The 22,694-nt window shown below is 34.5% G+C and overlaps 1 protein-coding gene across 1 annotated transcript; it reads right to left on the bottom strand.

Annotated features, from left to right (window-relative positions):
• Positions 1 to 5,583: 5,583 nt before the first annotated feature.
• Positions 5,584 to 22,050, bottom strand: LOC131852256 (uncharacterized). Its single transcript, XM_059202909.1, has 8 exons — positions 21,965 to 22,050; positions 17,624 to 17,762; positions 14,268 to 14,407; positions 13,040 to 13,143; positions 12,158 to 12,309; positions 10,928 to 11,002; positions 8,666 to 8,781; positions 5,584 to 7,129 (listed from the first exon to the last, which is right to left on the bottom strand). Exons 2-8 carry the CDS (start codon positions 17,751 to 17,753, stop codon positions 6,023 to 6,025), a joined length of 1,824 nt encoding a protein of 607 aa, XP_059058892.1. The 5' UTR covers positions 17,754 to 17,762; positions 21,965 to 22,050; the 3' UTR covers positions 5,584 to 6,022.
• Between the last annotated feature and the right edge of the window lie 644 nt (positions 22,051 to 22,694).

Below are 22,694 nucleotides of genomic sequence, written 5' to 3'. Positions count from 1 at the left end.
CAAGCCGTTTCGGAGGAGTGTGGGAACGAAAACTGTGACACGAGAATTTTATATATAAGATATGTATATATATTTTCCCCTTAAACGGGTACTAATTAGAGATGAAACGGATATCCGGTAACTATCCGGTATCTGGCCTATTCAGCGGCCTTAATACCGGATAACTGGGGGGAAGCGGATTGTTAGTAATGTGGACTGATGATCTTATTGCAGCAATGTACCATGTCAGGTTGACCTCCACGCGGTTCCCTCTGGAAACCATCTTGATAAATCTTGGTGAATTTATCACGATGTGCTAACTGACCTGACCTCATGCTCATCCTATCATCCTCCACTGGTGCCCCGCCAGCGTAAACCGCTAGCGCAGGCGGGTGCACCATTCCATTATCATCCATAAGAATACCGGATAACTACTATTCGGCCGAATAGGCATAAGGCTGAATTAAAAAAAAAATTAGATAATTTTTTTTAAAGTAATTATTGATTATTTTGTTAGTATTACTTAAGAAATAAAATTAGTTTTAGTTATAAATTTTAAATAGCACACTAGTAAATGACTATTATAGAAAGAAAATGAATTAATTAGTTAGCTAAGTTCCGCCGGATATCCGGCTATTCGGTCATGTGGTTGACCGAATATCCGGTATCTGATATCCAGCCAAACTGGCATCAGTTTCATCTCTAATACCAATACCTTCCCCACTTTTAAACGGTACCTTATAAGTGACAATCCTGAACGGCTACAAATCCCTGCCTCAGTCATAATGTGTTAACACTGACCTCACATTTCCGATAGTAGCCGTACGACCCGTGCCGACGTCTTATTGGCGCATAGGTTGCAACGCCCCGCCCTTTTTGGAAATGCGCCAATCAAACGGCGGCGTTCTAACGGTTCGTCCGGATTTACACATTTGAATGTAAACTCAGTCTAAGGCCTTCACACATTATTATACGCGTATTTCTAGAGAACCCACCATTGAGCTAATCGAACGAGAATCGTCGGCACGAATCGTCCGATTGATTCTAATGTGTAACCGCCTTTAGACTACGTCCGTAACCAACATTGAACGAGTCGAACGAAATCACTTTTATTTTTTAAATATCACGCATTTAGGTGGTTAATGGGTTAAACAAAATAAAATTGAGCAAATTATTATTTAATAAAACTACATTATTAATTATTATAATATATATCCGAGCTTTTTCAGGGTACTTAATTTATTTGAATTTGGAACACATTTTTGTATAAGCGTCTACACACGACCGTAACGACCGTGTGGTACGAACAGTGTATGTGTGTGGGCGTAAATAATTTTTTTCTGATTTACACACGAACGGACCAAGAAAACGATCTCATTCCGCTCTCCACAGTTACTTAGATGTCGCCACCGATTTTAGGGTTGTGTGTAGATGCTTTAAGAGGTAAATAGGGTGGGCTAAGTTACAAATGTATAACGCCATATATTATGAATGGAAAAGTTAACAATATTACATAAATTAATATTATTTGTATTTAAATTTATAAACACAATATGTTCAATACAATTCATCTACATTGCAATTACATATTTAACGATTTTCTAAACAAATTACAAGTATTTAATAGATTTATATCATTTTTCTTAAATCTGCTACCATTTGGAAGCGTAGTGCCGACTGTTCGGCGGCGTAATTACGACTTAATAGTGAATATTAGGCTTCCAAGCTATACCCAAACTCCTAATGATACCTCGTTTATAGGTTAAACACGAGTCGCAATATGGGTGTAGATCTAATAACTATCGGAATTTGATCACCAATAGAGAAGGCCGTAACTCTTTAAGTAGCGGTGGTCAGTATGGAAAGTTGCGTTTACGTTGCAATGCTATTGCATCAATAGAATCGCCTTACTGACAGATAACGTCATTTTCATTACATCACATATCAAAATCGTTGCGTTTAAAGCTAGATAAATAGCCCACAGGTTTCCACACTGAATATTTGTGGTCTCCCACTGGTATGTTAGCGGAATTTACCAAATTAATACAAATCCATTAAATACTGAAATAGATTTCTGCAAAATAACAGTTAATTCGATATAAATTACAATTATTAAACTTCTCCATTGTCATAATAAACAAAAATTGGCATGACATTTAAAGAATTTGAGAATTTCTTTACTATGCTCGCCAAATTAAAACAGGATTTCTGTAAAGATATAAATATATTTAATTTGTAAGCACCTTATTTAAAAAATTCAAACATCTAATAAAGCTATTTTAATCATTCAACTGTTTGTCTCTATCTTTTGCACTACTTTCCTTATTTACAAGAGAGAGACAAAACACTGTACTCAAAATAGATTTGTGGTTTTATAATTAATAATATTACTATATAATTATAAATGAAATTACCATGATTATAAATTTTACTCGTTATACATATAATTTGGCGAATGCAGTAACGAAATTTATATGTATTAAAAAAAAACATTTGAGATGCACAGGAAAAACAAAAACTGCCACGATTTAATATGAATTTACTAGTTTACCTTAAAGATTAATTTGTGCTTGTATTTTGTTAAATTATTTTGTGGCATCCCAAACATTTTTTTCCTTATTGCAATACCCTGTCAATTTGTCATGATACAGAAATGGCCAACGCTCAAAGTGTGGTCAATTCGCGTAATAATTTGTTTTCAGTCAACAGTTATTAAACTAAATATACAAATATATTGAGTTAACATTCTCATATATAAACTTCACTATTTTTGACCCGGGATAAACTCTGTAACTACTTCTTCTAGAGCTACCCATGTAGACGACCTTCGTAAGTATAATGTTCCCTATTCGTGCGAAACAAGGACGGGTGGCCAGTATTTGTATATAATATAATATAAAATACAGATCTTATATACTTTTTTTTACCAACGTATACTGTAAAAACTCGTCTGCGTGAGACTGAGGTACAGTCTCACCTATTTCAGCCTCCAAACAGCTTGCTTTGTAAGCTGTTTCGGTTGTAGGGTGCAGATTTGTCAGTGAAATTACAGGATGGCAACCGTCGCTGATATAAATGAACAGCACTACGGATATCACGTTATCATATACCACCCATTACATTAATCATGACTTGCCATTCTAAAGAACTTATTTTGTTGCGTCTTTTCCTGTAATTTCACTACCTAATCTGCACCATACAATCAAAACAGCTTACAAAGCAAGCTGCTTGCCGGCTGTTATACGTAAAACTAAGATACTATCGCAGACGACTTTTTACAGTCTACCTCTGGTTTAAAATTGCATGTAATTTGTTAATACAAACTTAATATTCAAATAATTATTTATATCATAATATCAATTCAGCCAAAGAGAATAAGCAAGATATTTATCTCCTCTTCCTAAACAAATTATACAATACGCGAAGTGACCACACTTGGGACTTTGATTATTGAAGGTGATGTCAGATCTATAGTCTAATAGATGGCATATTAATGATTTTCCACATAATTTCAACATATCCGAATATACACATATTTATTACGAGTATACAGGGTGCTGCTGAATTATCTCAATTCCTTTCTTCAGGGTATAGTGTTAGTTATACATTTAATATTCGAAAGAGCTTAAATATAAGTTTTAATAAGGGAAATTCCTGTCTTGGTAGGCTTAAAATAAAAAAAAAAACATATTCCACTAACTCGTCTTTTTCTTCCATATATAAATACGTCTCCATATAGACACTAAGACAATTTATTATGCTTTATATTATAGTATATTTATAAAAGCATACCGTGATTGAAGCGGCAACATCTATTTTTAATTTATACAAAAATGAATACAATTTGCATGTATTAAAGCTGTTATTTGTATAACTTAAAAAATTGATTATACCATGTACGCTGTAGCACGGTGGGGGTGATAGTTTCATTAACGTTTCGTTTTACTCTTAAAAGTTGCAGCGATCTGCAAATTGTGACTTAGTATTTCAGCTGTACCACATTCGTAATATATTAGATCTAAATATATATAACTCAAAGGTGACTGACATAGTGATCTATCAACTCACAGCCGAAACCACCGGTCGGATCGGGCTGAAATTTGCCAGATGTTATGACGTAGGCATCCGCTAAGAATTTAGATTACTTCTACCCCCCAGGGGATAAAATAGGGGATGAAAGTGTGTATGAAACTTTGTCAATTTTAAACCGATCGGGCTGAGATTTTGCATTCATAAAGCTACTACGACATAGGCATCCCCATAGAAAGGATTTTGATAAATTCCACCCCTAAGGGGATAAATTATAAATTAATTAATAACTGTATTAACTTAAATGTAGCAATTGTTAAATGTAAAATTAGTAACTGTCATACAGCGCACACAGTATGGGGATACGAAATACCATCATTATCATAATTTAGGTATTTGAATATACTACTGTACAAAAGAAAGGGATGTAGATAAATTGGTAGCACCCTATATTAATGAGAATTCCTCATTACGTGTGAGGAACGAACAATTTTAAGTCTAAAAAGATTCACTTAATAATAAATTTTACTGACTAAAACAATAATTTGGGAAATGGACTTTAAAGTTCTAACTTTAAAGTCTATATCCCAAAATCTTTTTCAGTTAAGACAGTTGTTTATTAAACGTACGATATAATGAAGTTATATTCCAGGTGTGCGAACTTGTCTTTTTTTATTTTCTATACACTTTATAAGGGGTCTATTCATTATGTCACATGTGAAAAGGTGGGAAGAGGAGGTTGACGGAGTGTGACGAAGTGTGACAATGTTTGACAATGGGTGGGAGGAGTCATGACTTTTCTGACTTCACATCTTTACATATAAAAATTACATGTCACGTTTGTCCGCCAGTGCATCTTTGGGGCTCCAAAATACTTGAAACTGTGACGTATTTATGGACTTCAACCACATTATACAGAATAACTCAAAAACTACTGGTCATATCTTAAACAATATAATGCAAAATGAGAATGAGAAGCACCAACTTTAGATAAACAAATAAAAAACAGTCATCGAAATCGGTACACAAAAAAAGTTTAGATAACCTAAAAAAGACACTTGATTATGAACTTTCTCTAAATGGTTTGAAAAAAGTGTACCAGTTGTGTTATATGCCAGCTCTTCTGAATTGAAGTGGCTAGAAGAACTGCCGTCCAGTTCGACTAGCTTCAGTTGAGAAGAACTGGCAAGAAACACAACTAGAGATAGTGACCAAAAATACATATATATGTGACACAAATTGATGAATAAATGATTATGACTTTGAATAATTCAATATATTAATGTAATGACCCGTTTATTCGAGTTACCAATGTATTGAAATCAATATATTAGTAAATCTCCAAAATACCTTAATTTTGACGGCCTCGGTGCTCTAGCGGTTCAGAACACCGCCTTACTTCTGATGCTCGCGGGTTCGATTCCTCCGGCACAAACATTTGTATTCATGACTATGATTGTTTGTATCGGTCTGAGTGTTCTTTATATATAATATGTATGTATTTACGAAAAAATGTATTTCTATCAGTTGTCTAGTGCCCATAACACAAGCTTTAGCTAGCTTAACTTAAATTATCCTGAGATTATTATTATACCTTACCAGATACAGTCGAATTCCTGGGATATAGCTTCATGTATATCACTTTGCACTAAAACGACCACTCTACGCTAGCACTTGCAAATTTTACTATAAAAATGTCCATATCCAGATTACATTAGGTTGGACCGATGCTTTCGAGATATTACGACATACCTCACTGATGGATTGCTGATATTTATTAATTAATTAATTTTGGAGTTTATTAAAATAATATTCCTAACGATTATTTTAATATTTTTCAAACTATAGTCATTTTTTTAACGAAATTTATGACTGTATTGTTTTAAATAAGGAACAAATTTAATTTCATAATTAGATGCAAGTAATCAAATCGTCCAACAGTGGGGTTACCAAATGCCACCAAATATCGGCCACCTAACAATTCAAGATCTGAAATCCCACGGGATTGAATTCACTAACTATTATAGTCTTTGTCGCACCGGTCGTCGTGATCCCAGTATTTGTTATTCCGCGGGACGTCGCTGACGTGTCTCCGCATTGGAGTCTTGGCTCCGCTTGTTGAATTTGCGTCACTTTCACCACTATTCCGCCGGGCCGTTCTATTCCCGGGCTTAGAATCCCGGGAGTCCCGGGAACTCCGCGACGTTGATCTCGGGAATTTCTCTGGGTCCTTAACCTTTTCTTTGTCCTCCTCGTCGTTAACATTGTCTTTGGACTGATGTCGAGTCCAGTTCCGCGCTCTGTTCCTGTTGGAATCTTCTTTGAGATCACTCTTCTCTCTTCTCCAGTTCTCCACCGGTTTTCTTTGTGAGTTCTTCTGCATTTCATTGTTAATTCTATCGGGTACACTAGGCGGTCTCTCGTTCTGGTATTGAACGTATGCGTCTCCTTGAGGTGTGAAGTTTTGGGGCGAGGAGTACTGATTCTGTATGTACGTCCCATCTCCTTGTTGCAAGTAATTAACATTTTCAGGGTAAAACAGGTTCGGGGGTGGGTAATCTGGCACTGTTGGAAAATTTGGTGGTAGAACTGTTGGATTGAAGACTTCTTCCTCCTTCTCCTCTTCAGTCTGTCTCCAAGAATTCAGATCATATCGTTTTGATAGAGTATTCTTTGCTGTCCACGTTTCGAAGTTATCCTGACTGACTGACAACGCTTGTTCCTGTCTCAACAAGCCAGCACCTGCCCCTAATATAGGTCTCAACTTGGGTTTCGCATCGTCTTCACTGTTGAGACTAATTTGTGAGAGATTCCCAATCTTCTCTGTGAAACTCTCCGTGCTGACATCCGACGTGTTATCCTTCTCTGGACTCTTCTTCCACGATCCGTAGCTGACTTCAGAGTAGTTCTCATCGGTGGTCAATTCTAGGTGTGATGCGTAGAACTGTTGCAGGGTGTTCGGTAGGGGTAGGAATTTGTTTAAACAGAGGTCTGCTGATAGGAGCAGCCATATGATGCTGACGGGCGGCGGGGTGAGGAGTCGGAGACGTATTGATATTGATAAGTCGTCCAACTCCTGAGCTGTATGCTGTGAGAGCAGCTCACGGCCGTTTTGCATTAGCTGGAAAGAAGTAAATTACATTATTATAATAATATCGTTGGAAACACGCAGCGCCGTCTAGTCCGAAGCTAAGCAGAGCTTGTATTATGGATTCTAGGTAACTTATATAAATATTACTCGTGCACATAAATAATTTTACTGTTTGTACTGTGCCAGTAATCGAACCCGCGACCATTGAATTTAATCCGGTGTGCTAAACCGCTAGACCACCGAAGCCGTCGATTGTATATTACATACTATCTGCACCCGCGACTTCGTCCGCGTGGAATTTAACTTTATTTTTCTAAAATAAAAGTAGCCTAAGTTACTCCTTATTACATCAGCTACCTGCCAATAAAAGTCCCGTCAAAATCGGTCCAGCCATTTCAGAGATTAGCCAGAACAAACAGAGAGACTGACAAAAATGGTAAAAAATGTTATATTGGTGTATGTACCGTATTTATATTCATATGCATGTAGTAAAAAACGTTTATTTCAATATTACAAACAGACACTCCAATTTTATTTATATGTGTAGTTTATTGTAATCCGTGTGAACGTGATCACGTCTATTCGTGAATGAGTGCTGCTAGCTGGGATTGGTTAGGTTGTTGATTCAATTATTATGTATTGTTCAGAAATAATTATTTATTTAGTAGTCATTGAAAAAAAAATTAATAATATACAATCTCATCTCACCAATACATTATCACAAATTTTACCGAGATAGACTTTCTATAAAGTGGGCTGCTCTCTAATTTATTTCAAGCGCCTAACGTCACCCTTTCTAAACTACTGGTGCCCCACCAGCGTAAACCGTTAGCGCAGGCGGGTATACCATTCCATTATCATCCATAAAAAAAATTTAACTGGAGGTAAAAGGGATTGTTAGTAATGTGGATTGATGATCATATGGCTATCAATGTACCATGTCAGGTGTTGCGGGTGAATAATACAATGTTGTTGGTCGAGACGATGTATATTACAGATATTGATAAACTGACAATATGTACATAGAAATAATGATCTTATATACTAAATAAAAATAGGAATGTGTAAGGTGGGGTGACACAGTTTAGATACAGCAGTGCCTAGTAGACAATATTGAATTTGTCTTACTAGACATTATTAAATGCAATTATTATTTTATGTATCTAGGTGACTGTGTCCCATATCAGGTTTACCTCCACGGGTCCCCTTAGAAACTTAGATAAATTCTTTGTGAATTTATCACGATGGGCTAACGGACCTGACTGGTGCCCCGCCAACGTAAATCGTTAGCGGATGTACCATTCCATTATCATCCATAAAAAAAATTAAACTGGAGGGAAAGGGGATTGTTGGTAATGTGGATTGATGATCATATTGCCATCAATGTACCATGTCAGGTTTACCTCCACGGGTCCCCTTGGAAACCATCGTGATAAATTCTTGGTGAATTTGTCACGATGAGCTAACTGACCTGACTGGTGCCATTTCATTATCATCCATTAAAAAAAACCTTTGTAAGCTTGTTTTAGTTGAAGGGAGGTTAAGGTAAGAGTATGAAGAAGGTACCTGTGTAGCCAGACTGCGGTGTGCTCGAAGGTCGTCTGAAGCGAGAAGTGCCCGTAGGTACTGGAGCAGTGGCGCCGCCAGGATATGAACCTTGTGTCCATTACACAGCCGCGCCTCTGTAAGCCATCAACATGTAACATAATCCATAGATTCCATAATGTACAATTATTTTAATCTTATATCTATACTTAATCTTATTATTAATATTATAAATGTGAAAGTTTGTAAGTATGCATGTTTGTTACTGTTTTACGCAAAAACTACTGAACGGATTTTGTTGAATCTTTACAGTAATATAGCTTACATTATCAGAATAACATATAGGCTGTATTTTTTATTGAAATTTAACGCGAATGAAACCGCGGGCATAGCTAGTTTTATAAGATATCTCATATTTCAGTGTGACGTGGCATAGAGACCTCTTCCAGCGACTTCCATTGATTTCTATCCTGTGGAATAGTGTCAGTGTATATACATATTATACTACAGGAAAGCAGGGAAATACAAAGATTTGTAATAACCCTAGTGCGAAGCCGGGTCGGATCGCTAGTAATATATGTTAGAGTTCACATCAACATTGTAGAAAAATCTGATATTTTAAAAAGATATTAAAAGAAGGTAGTTTGTTTGTAGTACTAATGAAGTACAAGTAAAGATTGTTACAAATATTGTAAATAGCGCCATTTAGTGTTTATAGACCCACCTACTACACTGACTTTGGTCTATAAATATGGAGGTCGGTAGTTGAATAATCCTCTTTCGTTGCGTGAGCCGCGGCATTCAGTCGACGAGCGCAGAGCGTGCCGGTTGTGTTTCGGATACTAAAGTGAATTGCATTAGCAATGGGTTTATCCCGGTCTTAGTTGGGCCTGGGGGGAAGCTGCAAGTAGTGAAGGTGAGTGTTAATGCATTCTAAAAGGGCCTTTTAAACCTACACCCGTGTCACAAGTCACGGGCGCTATTTAAGGTTTTCCTTGCGGTAGCCGGCTTCAAAGCCTAAGTCGTCATCTTTATTAGTGGATCTTACAATCGTCACGAAGAATAGAATAGAATAGAATAGAATAGAAAATCATTTATTCAAATAAACTTAATTTAAGCACTTTTGAATAGTCAACATTTTTTTAAATCTACCGCTTATTCGGAAAGCTGTCTTATCACAAGACGAATAAGCAAGAAACAATGTGTTGCTCTTGTAAACAATCCTTGTTCACATTTTACAAGTCGAAACGTGTGAATACAAACTACCAACCAGCACTAATTTATTTAGGGTCAAATATAAAAACACAATAAGATTAAATCAGTCGTAGTGATAAGAGCAGACCAGTCCCTACAAGCAGCACTCGTTCACGAGTATGACGGATGAGCCAGCCATCACTGCGCTCGACCATATTTTAGGGAGCCCAATGACCCGGCCCACCACGCCACCACATGTCTGGACATTTTAGTGAGCATGACTACTCATTCCACTCGACCACGTCACAGCTACAAAAATTACTATATGGTAGTTAGAGTATTCGCACTTTATGAGGATGCATGCGGCAATCAATACAAAAGCCGCTACGCTATCATATATCAAGACAGCAGTATGAAAATAAATTATAACGTTGTCCGCAAATAAACTTATACTTGCTATATATTGCTATCATCTATAAATTCATCCATCCTTCGAAGATTCGTCCGGTATCAATAAACCCGATCTTACATATATAAATAAATATATATTGATATTGTTTTACCGTATTTATTAACGGACTGTTATGTCAACATTTTAATAAATATTTTCTTTATTACAAAACATTTATTTATTTATTCTTTTGCACACAATAATGTATACAAGGCGGACTTAATGCCTGATGGCATTCTCTACCAGTCAACAGTCGCGTTGATCAGAGATAATAATAAGGCGGTGCAATTTAACAATTAAACAAATATGGATAAATACGGAAAAATAATATTATATATATTATTCTATGCAAATATATAACATACTAATATACCCGCATAAAATACATATACAATTACATAAATAAACAAAAACTAAAGCCTATTGATTACATACAAAATAATACATATATATGTATATATATACACACATACATATAATAAAATTATATTAAAATTGCATATATTAAAAGTTTGGCTGAATACTCTAACTCTACAGAAATTTTGAATAATGTTCACGCAATGATCTCTTCAAGGAGAATTTGGATTGACATTGTTATATGAAAAATATTTTAGACTATCAAGTATGTGATAACTTACCCGCAAAGTAATCTCCCATGAGGTTAGCAGCATTTATTAAAAACATAGGGTTAGCTTTCTCTAGTACATCCAATTCTGAAACAAATTACTAATATTACCATACAGTATATTATATATTATTATTAAGACAAAACTACATTCCCCTTTGATCCATCCTCAATCTAATTCAAACGAGGATCGAAATTATGACGGCCTGAGTCGAGGTTCGAACCCCTAGCGGGTGCCCTCAGATTAAAGTCGTATCCGTCAGGCGGGAGTTGGCCTTCAGCCGCTCCATAAGTCCTTCCTTTGGAGTGCTATCTGCACTCGCCCCCTATCGTTGCGCGAAGCTGTAAAGGCCAGCTGCGGCCAACAGCATTAGGGTAGTCAAAAATGGTTTCTGAGCCATATTTTTTTGACGTGTCTGTCAGAAAACGTTTCAAGTAACGAGTACATTCGACGCGAAGTCGTAACGTGGACTGACTTTACACTGAACTTAAATCTGTGTCATCTGGAGAGGTACTAATTGAAGGATCTCGAGTGTTGACAGAAATATTACAAGTGTAGGGACAACATTATAAATGCGAAAGTAACTCTGTCTATCTGTCTCGCTTTCACGCCAAAACTACTGAGCCGATTTAAATGAAATTTGGTACACAGATAGTCCAGATACCGAGAAAGGACATAAGTTAGTTTTTAATGCGAAAAAGAGTTATAAGGGGTTGAAAGAGGAAATGGATGGTTGTATCGAACTAATGTTATTTTTAAAGGTTGGAACTTATTTTTTAGGCTGTATATAAATAAAGAAATATAGAATGGATGTAAAGGGAGGGGACGCCCTAAGAAAAGATGGATAGATTGTGTGAAAGGTGATATGAATAAAAGAAGAGCATGTTTAGATATGACGACCGATAGAGAGCAGTGGAAGAGAATGACATACTGCGCCGACCCCAAATAATGGGATAAAGGCAAGGTAATGATAAATAAAGAAATAGGGTTGTAAGGTATTGAAAGGTTGTATAGCAGTATCGTCATTTTCAAAGCTAGAAGCTAGAAACTTATTTTTTAGGCTTATGATTGAGTTGTATAGAATTCTATACAGATTTTTAAAGCTAGAATGATGAAACTTTACTAAACATTTTTTCATTATTTGGTAAAGGTCATTACGCGGACGAAGTCGCAGGTACAGTTAAATAATAAAGATGAAGAGGCAACTTAGCATAAAGTATATATGGACCCTAAGGTACTAACTGGAGAAGGTGCCCTGCATGACCACGTTGAGAAGTGCTGCCCGTAGTAGCTGCTGACGTTGCTGCCGTGTGAATGAGGCTCCGACGGCGGCCAGCTTGCGGGCAGTACTCGGATGCCGTAGGGCTGCGGCACGGAAGGCTCCGAATGCTTGTCTATAACAAAACAGTACCATGTTTAGGCCACGAATATATCGACTTCAAACACTTCTTAATACATCTACGAAAATATCATGTATACCAGGAAAAAACATTGACAGTTTGAAAAAGGTAGGTTATTACACTAATAAAAGCTTACACAATACTAGCGCCAGCCCCTTCCTGCGACTTTGTCGGGGTGGAATTTAACTTTATTTTTCTACAATAAAACTAGCCTCAGTTACTTCTTATTACATCAGGTACCTGCCAAAAGTCCCGTCAAAATCGGTCCAGCCTTTTCAGAGATTAGCCGGAACAAACGAACAGATAAAAATGGTAAAAAAAAATATTTTGGTGTATGTACCATATTTATATTCATATGCATGTAGTAAAAAACGGTTATTTCAATATTACAAACAGACACTCCAATTTTATTTATATGTATAGATAAACAAATTGGTTTATCTATACATATAAATACTTTAGTAATTCGTTTCATGGAAACTACTTAAGATTTTGCAACAAACTGCCAGAGTCTGTACTCAATTTGCCAGAAAAAAGCAAAACACTTCAGCAGCAAAATCGAAATGTATCTTGCAAGTGGGAGACCGTTAATCCAGAACATATTTGATTAAAAAAAAAAACTTTGAACAATAATTTGCACATATTTTTCAGTCTGAGGTTTGATCCTTCGGTCTGTTGCTGACTGCCACTATACCGTCAAGGTAATAAAAAATACTGTACTTACTGTAGGCTAGCTTCATCTGGACACATTTTGGTTACTGTGGCTTCAAAAGTTTTTAATTTCCTATTGAACTGTATACCATCTTCGCCCGGTGAAAACTGCTCCAACTGGAAGAGATTAAACAATATTGAGATACCTTCACGGTTGTAATCCAAGAGGGGGCTTCTGACTTAACAATTTTTTAATTCATTCATACATAATTTAACAGCTACGCTCTTGGCGGTGGAGCTCTTGCCACTTTCCGCGATCTTCCATCATGCTCTTTAATTCTTGATACGACACGACTCCCATTTTGTCCTCAATTTGTTTGATGTAGCTATTCCTTGGTCTTCCCCTCCCCCTCTTTCCTTCTATTTTCCCCTCAATAATAATTTTCATGAAATCATCGTGCCGTATCAAGTGCCCTAACATATTTCCTCGTCTATTTTCTATTGTGTTCAATATCTGCCTTTTTTCTTTTACCCTGTGTAGTACTTCTTCGTTTCTTACTTTATCCTTCCAACTAATTCTTTCCATCCTTCTCCAACACCAACAACCAGTAACAAATTTTTACAATAATAAAAAAAAGTACAATCTTCATCATCACCATTTCTTTTATAGTTGTCATTGTTTGGTGATTCACACGCAAGTCTGTCATGAATAAAGATATTTTGAATTTAAATATGTTTTGATACAAATTCACGAGATAATCTGTTTTTTTTTTAAACTTTCTTGTCTAATACAAATTATTTATATTGTTAACAGGGTCATAACACATATAATTTTATGATAAACCAAGGTTTACCTTTCTCGACATTTCGACTAGGTTGCACTAACCATGGTCACGAGCTGACTACTACCATTATTTACCATAAAACGATTCATGTTAAGAACCATTTAACTACAAAACAAATAGATGGCCTTTCGGTTTAAATCTAGGCAGTTAAATAGGCTAGGAATATATTAAAGTAAATAATAAACATTATTAGAACTAGACTGTTCTGTTTTTATTTAAACCAAAACAATATTTTTTTTTGATATCTTGAAATTTCTAAAGAAGAGGGTGAGTGTAGAAGAGATATATTGTATTGTATTTTGGACTCTCTTTCCGCATATAGCCTCTTATCTGGACCACTAGAGTAGCCAGCCAAGCTCCTTTCAGTAGCGCAGAGGTCTGGTGTACCCACAGGCGTCACGCAGCGACCTTACTATTCCGAGAATTTAATGTGTTAAATAAAAATGAACTATTTACCAATGTCAACAAGGGTGTATATTGCTCATCAATCGTCAGCAATTCTTTTAGTGCATCATCGTCGGTTGTTGCAACTTTTTCTGGTTCTTTTTCTTTCTCTGGATCCACTTCTAGCACTTTCTCTGGCTTTTCTCGGGACTCTGTTGATTTATTAATATATTCATTATTACATAATATAAAATACATCGCTGTCGCTGTCTGTCCCTATATATGCTTAATTATTTAAAACTACGCAACGGACTTTGAAGCGGTTTTTTTTATTAGATAGTGATTCTAGAGGAAGGTTTATATGTACTATACATGTTCACCCCTGCGAAGCCAGGGCGAGTAGCTAGTATATAAATATAAAATATGTCAATTCAAAAGTGCTTGTAATGAGTTTATTTGAATAAAGATTATTTCTATTTCAGTTGAAATTCTTGCCAGTTCTCAATTGAATCTGTATACTGAATAGGACGCAGGCAAAAAGTATTAACATATAAAACTTGACGTTCATAAGCGGCTAAAATGTTCTACATGAATATATGATTTTAGATTTGATTTCACTAAGGTATCATGCCACAATACTGTAATGCTACTGTCACTTCAACTGTCCAAATGTCACTACTTGATAGGAACAACTGGTACTACAAGCAGGGGCCGATCTCATACAGCGGCTGTGTGCGAAACCTATACTAAAAGTTGATGTTGCTATTTGCTATAGTTTATGCTATTGAAATTTAATCTATACATCTATACACATGAATAAAATTGGAGTGTCTGTTTGTAATATTGAAATAAGTTTTTTACTACATGCATATGAATATAAATACGATACATACACCAAAATAATATTTTTTTACAATTTTTGTCTGTCTGTCTGTTTGTTCCTGCTAATCTTAGAAATGGCTGTACCGATTTTGACGGGACTTTTTTTTGGCAGGTAACTGATGTAATAAGGAGTAACTTAGGGTACTATTATTTTAGAAAAATAAGTTAATGTCCACGCGGACTAAGCGAGTACAGCTAGTTTTTGCTACATTTGTTCGGTTCAACTAAAAAAAAGTTTGATCGTGAGGCCCCTATTGCCTTGGCGCCTGTGTGCGCCGCACACTTCACACACAGGGGCAGTGCGGCCCCGACTACAAACAAAGCGAAAGGCGAGACAGATGTACCCATAAGAATACAAACTATAAAATGCAAAATAAATATAAACTATAAAGATATAATTTATAAAATGCAAAATGCATTAGCTGCCTTTACACGTGCGCTCATTGGCGCGCGAACCGCCTTACACGCGGTAGAGTGTGCGTGTAAATGTGGACAAAGAGAACGAGAGAGACCTGCGCGCAAACTGAGTGCATTCACTCGTACAACAATCGGGCATGCTTTAGCGGCTTTTATTAATAATTGATTATCTTTGCAAAATGGCAGATATTTAATTATGAAGCAAAGACATATTTATTTGTAAAGATTTATTGATCATTTATAAATCGTAAACGTGCCTTTGGAAAATAAAATCTGTGGAATAAAAAATGAAAAAAAAAAAAGTGAAATGATATGAAAATTACGCGCTATCACGCGCGAAAAAGTGAACACAAAAAATAATAAAATTAGGTATGTATTTATGTATATTTATAGGGATGTATATATAAGGAGAGAAGACGAAAGGTGGTAGGTTGCGCTAGAATAGAATGGTAAAAATTAAATCATAATAATAATGGCAAGAATATTATTAATAATAATGACCAATTAGTTATTTAAATAAAAAAAAAACTAAAATAAAATGTGGTCCCTCGCGATTGCACGCGATGTCATTCCCGCCCTTCTGATCGCGCGTGAAAGAACGTGTCGTGTAAAGGCAGCTCATAAAATATTTAAATATTATACCTTTACAACCGTTATCCCAGATGGTGTAGTCAGAAGAATTGTCAACTGTCAACATAGTAGTGAATGCAACATTTGATCCATAAACTACGTCACATGTTGAGGGGGACGGAGAGACACTGTCACACATTGTCATACTGTATCGACCGATAAATGTCACACTTTATCGACCGATAAGGTGTGACATTATGTGATAAAGGGTGGAAGTAGTCCCAAATTTCGGGCCTTTCTTTAATATACTTAATTATACAAAAACGCAATATCAATGTTATTTCTTGTGTTTGGACTATTATTTCGTGCTTAAACCTGTAGCACTGCGAACTGAAGAGGTCTATTCTGCTCATCATTGCCGTCAGGTACAAGAATTGAGAGATATTCTTAGGAGCGATGGTTAATTTTTAATTCAAATTTACCAAAAGTCTTCAAAACATTTCCATTGTATTAGTCTAATATTTAACAAATATTAGACGTCACACTTGGGTGAAGTATGACGAATGTGACCAAGTGTGACGAGAAGGGGACGGGGTCAAAATATCCTGAAATTTATGTGAAATAATTTATGGATGCACCACCACACATAACAATGTTTTCATTATGAACATTTGAATCCAAAGAGGCAGTTTTTATCTGATATATATTACTACTGTCTGTGAGATACATTTGGTTTGTTATGTGTGTCAATCACCAGAGAGTCAGTCAAGAAAATGACTGGGCACATGATTTTTTTAAATTCTAATTCTGTATTCAATATAACTATAGTCGGGATCAGTGTAAATATATTAAAGATCAAATTTAATTTCAGTGTATTATTTTTTCAAATTTCCTTATGGATACTGCTAATTGGCAACCTGTTTTTTTTAAATACAATAGTCCTATCTGATGGCTGTTCTATTATGATGGTGGTATTCCTTTTAAATTTCAGTGTTATTCAGTGTAAATATACTGTGACAAAGGCAAGGAAACAATGATTTAATATAATTTCCATTTGATATAAATTGAGTTGTCTGGAGATTATTGGTTGGAAGAAGCATTCCTGGTGGTAACTGCCCACAGCCTTGAGGAATCACCAGAGAAGAAATCTTACTAATATTATAAAAATGAAAGTAATTATGTGTCTGTCACAATTTCACACTAAAACTACTGAACCGATTTATATTAAATTTGGCACACAGATAGTCCAGACACTAATATAGGACATAGGCTACTTTTTAAATGCCAATAAAGGGTTGAAAGGGTAGATGAAAGATTCTATGGAATTATCGTAATTTATATGGCTAGAAACCTGAAAGGTATTTTTTAGGCTATTGATTAAATACAAACAAATCTGACATTCCAAGTTTGTATAATAAAATAGGGGACTGAAGTTTGTATGGAAATTCTTTGAAGAGATTTTTTTTGGTTAGATTATTAAATATATATTCTTTATTTGGTCAAGGTCCCTAATTCCAGGTCAGTAGAGCTAGATAATAAATGGTCATGATGAGTCTTACCTGTGGAGCGTGGACTGAGCTCTGCTAAAGTTCTGGCAGCGTCGAGATCAGCAAGGTCTGCGTCACCCGGCCTCGGGTCGCGAATGTGGTGCCTTCCGGTGTACCCACGGCCGCGACCAGGGGTCGACATTGTAGTAAACTGTGAAACAACAACCTTTAAAAAAGCTTCTGCCGAAGGGATGACAATGAGTTGATTCTTCATTATTACAAATTCTGCCCATCCCTATGTATGCTTAAATTTTTAAAATTATGCAACAGATTTTGAAGTGTTTTTTTAATAGATAGTGATGCAAGAGGAAGGTTTATATGTATAATACATGTACACTCATGCGAAGCCGGGGCGAGTAGCTAGTCATTACATAGTATAAAATAGTCACTATTGCTGTCTCTCTGACTCTATGTATGCTTAAATCTTTAAAACTATACAATGGATTTTGAAGAGGTTTTTTTAATAGATAGAAAGATTCAAGAGGAAGGTTTATATGGCTCAAAATCACCAAGGTGGAGAATTAGCTTTATCAGCAAATAAAAGTCTAAATTTGGTGTTTTTAAACAAATTGATATTGTAAATATTACTTAACTATGTTCATATTAACTGTACCTAATATTTTTTACTGAAAAAGTAAAGCACATTTATTAATATTTAAAGAAATAACTTCAAAAATCATTTCGGGAACGCGTCCCAAGTACCAATCTTCAAAAACTAACGTTGAAAATATTAATAAAATAAAATAAGTTTTAAATGTTTTTCTTACTCAATGGCCTACAATTTTATCATAAATCAATTAATTATTGTTATTACTAAAGAAAGAAACGAAATTAAAGAAAATTAAGTCAATATATTGTGTCCCGCAGTGTAAGCATCATTTCAGTGAACGTAATTTTGATTCTCAATAAAAATTTTGTTTTTTATCGCAACCCTTAGTTTTCTATGGTACAGTGATGTGAACGATGTAAACAAACGGTTGTCGTCTTTCGTTTTTGCCAAAACAATTGAAAATAAGAGGTAAGCATCTTTCAATTCAATATTTATAGAGCGTACATCAATACGTCATCATACCGGGAATGCGTTTCTAAACTTGGGAAATTGAAATATAAGTTTTGTAGTACTTTATAGCAAATAGTAATCTCAAATATTTTACAATAATAAAACCAAACACGATGTCAAAGATTACTGCGATCTAAAAAAGGCACGCTTATTTAAAAAAGTCATTTCGGGAACGGTCATTTCGGGACCGTTTCCGAAGTTGACGGAGGGTTCTCGAAATGATGATGACGTTCCCGAAATGACTTTTTAAATAAACGCACCCTGTTATTATTACTAACGGTTAATCAATTCAGTGTATGTTGTGCTAACATATTGTTTAATATATGTTTAATGTTATTTAGCAATATGGAGTCTCATTTGGCTGAAAAAAATAAAGACACGTCCGAAATAGCAAGTTAATAAGAATAGTTCGGCTTACTTGCGACAATGGGAGAATCCAATGCCAGGAAAAAAATTTTTTTAGATAAGATGAGATAAGAAAGAGAGAGAAATAAAAAGGGCTAAGGATAGAGCCTATTTTTCGAAAAAAAGCTGTAGAGAAAGTTAAAAACATTGAGGAAATCAATGAGAGAGTAAAGCAAAATAAAAAATTGTGAAAGGGGCATTAGAAAAATACAGGGAAGAAAGGAAGGCAATATCAGGTATAGTAAACAATACTTTGCCAGATTGGAATGATGAATTAAATGCAGAACGGTTTTTAGGGAGAAAACAACGGAAAGAAAAATTGTTCGGAAGGATAGAGCCAAATCATAAAATAAAACAACAAGAGAAAACAATTCCTAACATAAAATGTAAATATAAAACTTTAACGAAAAGACTTAGAAGAAAAGAAAAAAAAAAGAACAGGAAATAGTTCAGGTACCAACAACGACTCCTAACAGCAAAGTTGACGCATTGATTTAAAATGTCATAGAACCACCTATCTCTTATTCAACGAAGTACTTACAGCGCAATTAAAAGAAAATGTATTTTATGAAAAAATTCCAAAGAGAGGGAAGGCTTCCAAAAATGTGTTAGCGATAGCAAAGAAATATAAACTGATTCGTATGGCTAAGACTTTTATGCCAAAGAAAGAACCAGTACATTGATTCTGAAGACCGATATCAAAATTCGTGTATATAATGACTAAAAAATAATAAGTATAATGTTTAGATGGTTTGATTTATTTACATTGGAATAAAGATTATTGCCATTGTAATAAAAGTTTAATATGATTATTAAAACTTTCTAATCAGCTGTGTACAGGTTATTAAAAGACTAAAGTGTTTTAAGTTACGGTTTTTGATAATTAGGAACCTTATGCAAAAATGAATCAATAAGTACATGTTCCAAAAACATTGCTCATGATTTTTAACCCTAAATTGTATCTATATCGTCATTTCAGGACGTCACACGCATCATTCCGTGAACACCTCATCCCTTCCGGGAACATCACCAACCTCGCAGATAATACATGATTATTTTAGATATTTTAAAAAAAGCTCTAATAATATTAAAATATGTACGAACTTCTCATACCTAGAGCATGTTAATTAATATACAAGACACATCTATTTCTCATATTTAGATAATTTAGACTAAAAAATAGTCATAATATCACCCATTTGCACAATATTTTGCTTTCTAACGTCTTTATTGGCAATTTCATTAGATTTCTTTAATTTCTATGTATAGGTAACATATATCCGCTATTGAATAAGGAAAAAAATAAATACTTATGTTATATTTTAATATTATTATAAACCTTACAAAAACGTTCCCGTAATGATTTTTTTCAGCGATAGGTCTCTTTAAAAATAAAATTACAAGAGCTGTAATCAATTCCATGCTCTGCCAACGTAAATATTGTTTAAACATAAGTTTATGGATCATTTAGGCTGATCATCAAAGTAATAGCTGCTAGGTAAATTCATCATAAAACAGAACTTGGAATTTGCCACCTTGGTGATTTTGAGCCATATATATAATATATGTACACCATTGCTGGAGTTATGAGGTTGCATTTACATTCTATTGCGAAGCTGAAGGAAGTGTATTGTGATGTAATATGAACTCTATTCTCTGCATTTCACCTCTCATCAAGTATAGTATTTATCTTCATATATAAAAAACTACTACTAAACAAATTGCAAATTTGATTTGCACACTGTGTGCAATCTGCAGCTTACATCTCAATTTATAGTCGCAATATTATTTAACCTTAGACACAGCAACATGTGGTCAACTAGTATATTATTAATTTTAAAGGTTGTAAACTATAGATATTTTAAATATATGATAATGTTGTGGTGTACACAACAACACTTTTTTTTTATTGGAGTTTTTGTTCTGGGCTATTGTCAGGTGCTAAGACCTGTGACACTAAGACCTACATAGATCTATTGTGCTCACCCTTTTTCAGAGTTCGCTACCTAGGCCCTTCAGGGACAAGAATTGAAGGATATTCTTAAGAGCTATGGTTTTTATAGATGTATGGATAAAGTGTATACACATGCACTCCTATGATAGGATGAACATAAAGTCAAGTCACTTAGCCCAATGTGATGAATTTACCAGAAATTAACAATAATGGTTTCAAAAAGGTTTTATTCTAATTAGTGCATGGATAAAATTATTACTCTAACATAAACTACTTGATATATTCAAATAAAATTTGCTCCACAGATAGATCATATCTTAGATACATACAATACTTTTTACCTTCATTTATGCGGATGTCGTGAGATATATCTATTATAAAGTGAGAATATTTCATAAATACAGCATCCTGAACGTTTTTATACAGATAGAATGAGATAGATGCGAACAGGTTAACATCTGTCAGACAGAGACAACACAATGTGTTTCTCCGTAGAGCTTGTTATATTAGGTCAAAATAAATAATGTCACACACAAGCGAGTCACATTCAATATAATAAAACAAGTATAGTTATATTATTATCGTAAAACAACTTTATCTCGTGTGAAAGCTACGCATAAACAAGTTTATATTATTATTAATAATGACAATAAACAAAAATGATGTCGCAATACTTTCCAACATTAAATTACTTTTGAATGAAAACACACAGATAATATATCGAGTTTCATTAATAAGAACATTCTTAATTCAAAATTGAACAATTAAACTATCGGTAATATTATTAACGGATGTTTTTCTTGCCGGCAAAACGATACGGTGACGAATAAAGCACATTTATGTTTTTCTGAATATTACAAAGATTATATCAAAGAATAGAGACAAAAAGATGTTATCAAAAATCTATATTATAATTTACAAGAAATTTACTCACCAAATAAAGAGTTAAATGAAATAGAAACTTATTTATTTCAGTTGTCTATCGTATTGGTTGTCATACGTTTCACTTCCATATTGTTGGGATTAGTGACGCGAATTAAATACATGATACATGTCAGTCACACACTTCAGAATAGACCACAGATAATAACAATCGGAAAACCGATTTTATCGATTGCATTTTCTTGTTTAGAAGGTATATAAAGAATATATATATGTGAAATATATTTGTAATTACTTTATAAATAATAAATATAACTTATTTAAAAAAATAAAACAAAGATTAAGATTTCTCTTTTGTATTTTTTCAGTTCTATACAAAAAAGACTTGAACTTCTATATTTCTTAGCTTAATTTGTTACATTATTTTTCTAAACATTTATAACACTAATAAGAAATCGACAAAAAAATTATTATAAGATTTTACATTTACGAAACTTTATACCGGTTTTCCACGATGTCCTTTATTGAAATCTCTACGGAAAATCCGAATGAACCGATCGAAAAATGACATTTCAGCTTTCAGTTTCAGCATTTCACCGTATCGGGTTGAAGTATGAGGTTTGGGGTTTTCGATTCTGTTCACTGTTGGGTTGTATATTGGAAATTCATATTTTTCGAACAATATTATCTATCCTTATGCTCACAAATGCAACGACAAATGATTGAAATCCCTTAGTTAATATTAGTTTATATTAGGTGAAGTGTTCCTTTTTAGTGAATTA

The sequence above is a fragment of the Achroia grisella genome, unplaced genomic scaffold (assembly GCF_030625045.1).
Source record: "Achroia grisella isolate CSIRO2021 unplaced genomic scaffold, CSIRO_AGI_Agris_v1 utg841, whole genome shotgun sequence".
NCBI lineage: Eukaryota > Metazoa > Arthropoda > Insecta > Lepidoptera > Pyralidae > Achroia > Achroia grisella.
Note: the sequence above shows the minus strand (reverse complement) of the source record. Positions and strands in the feature narration are given on the sequence as shown.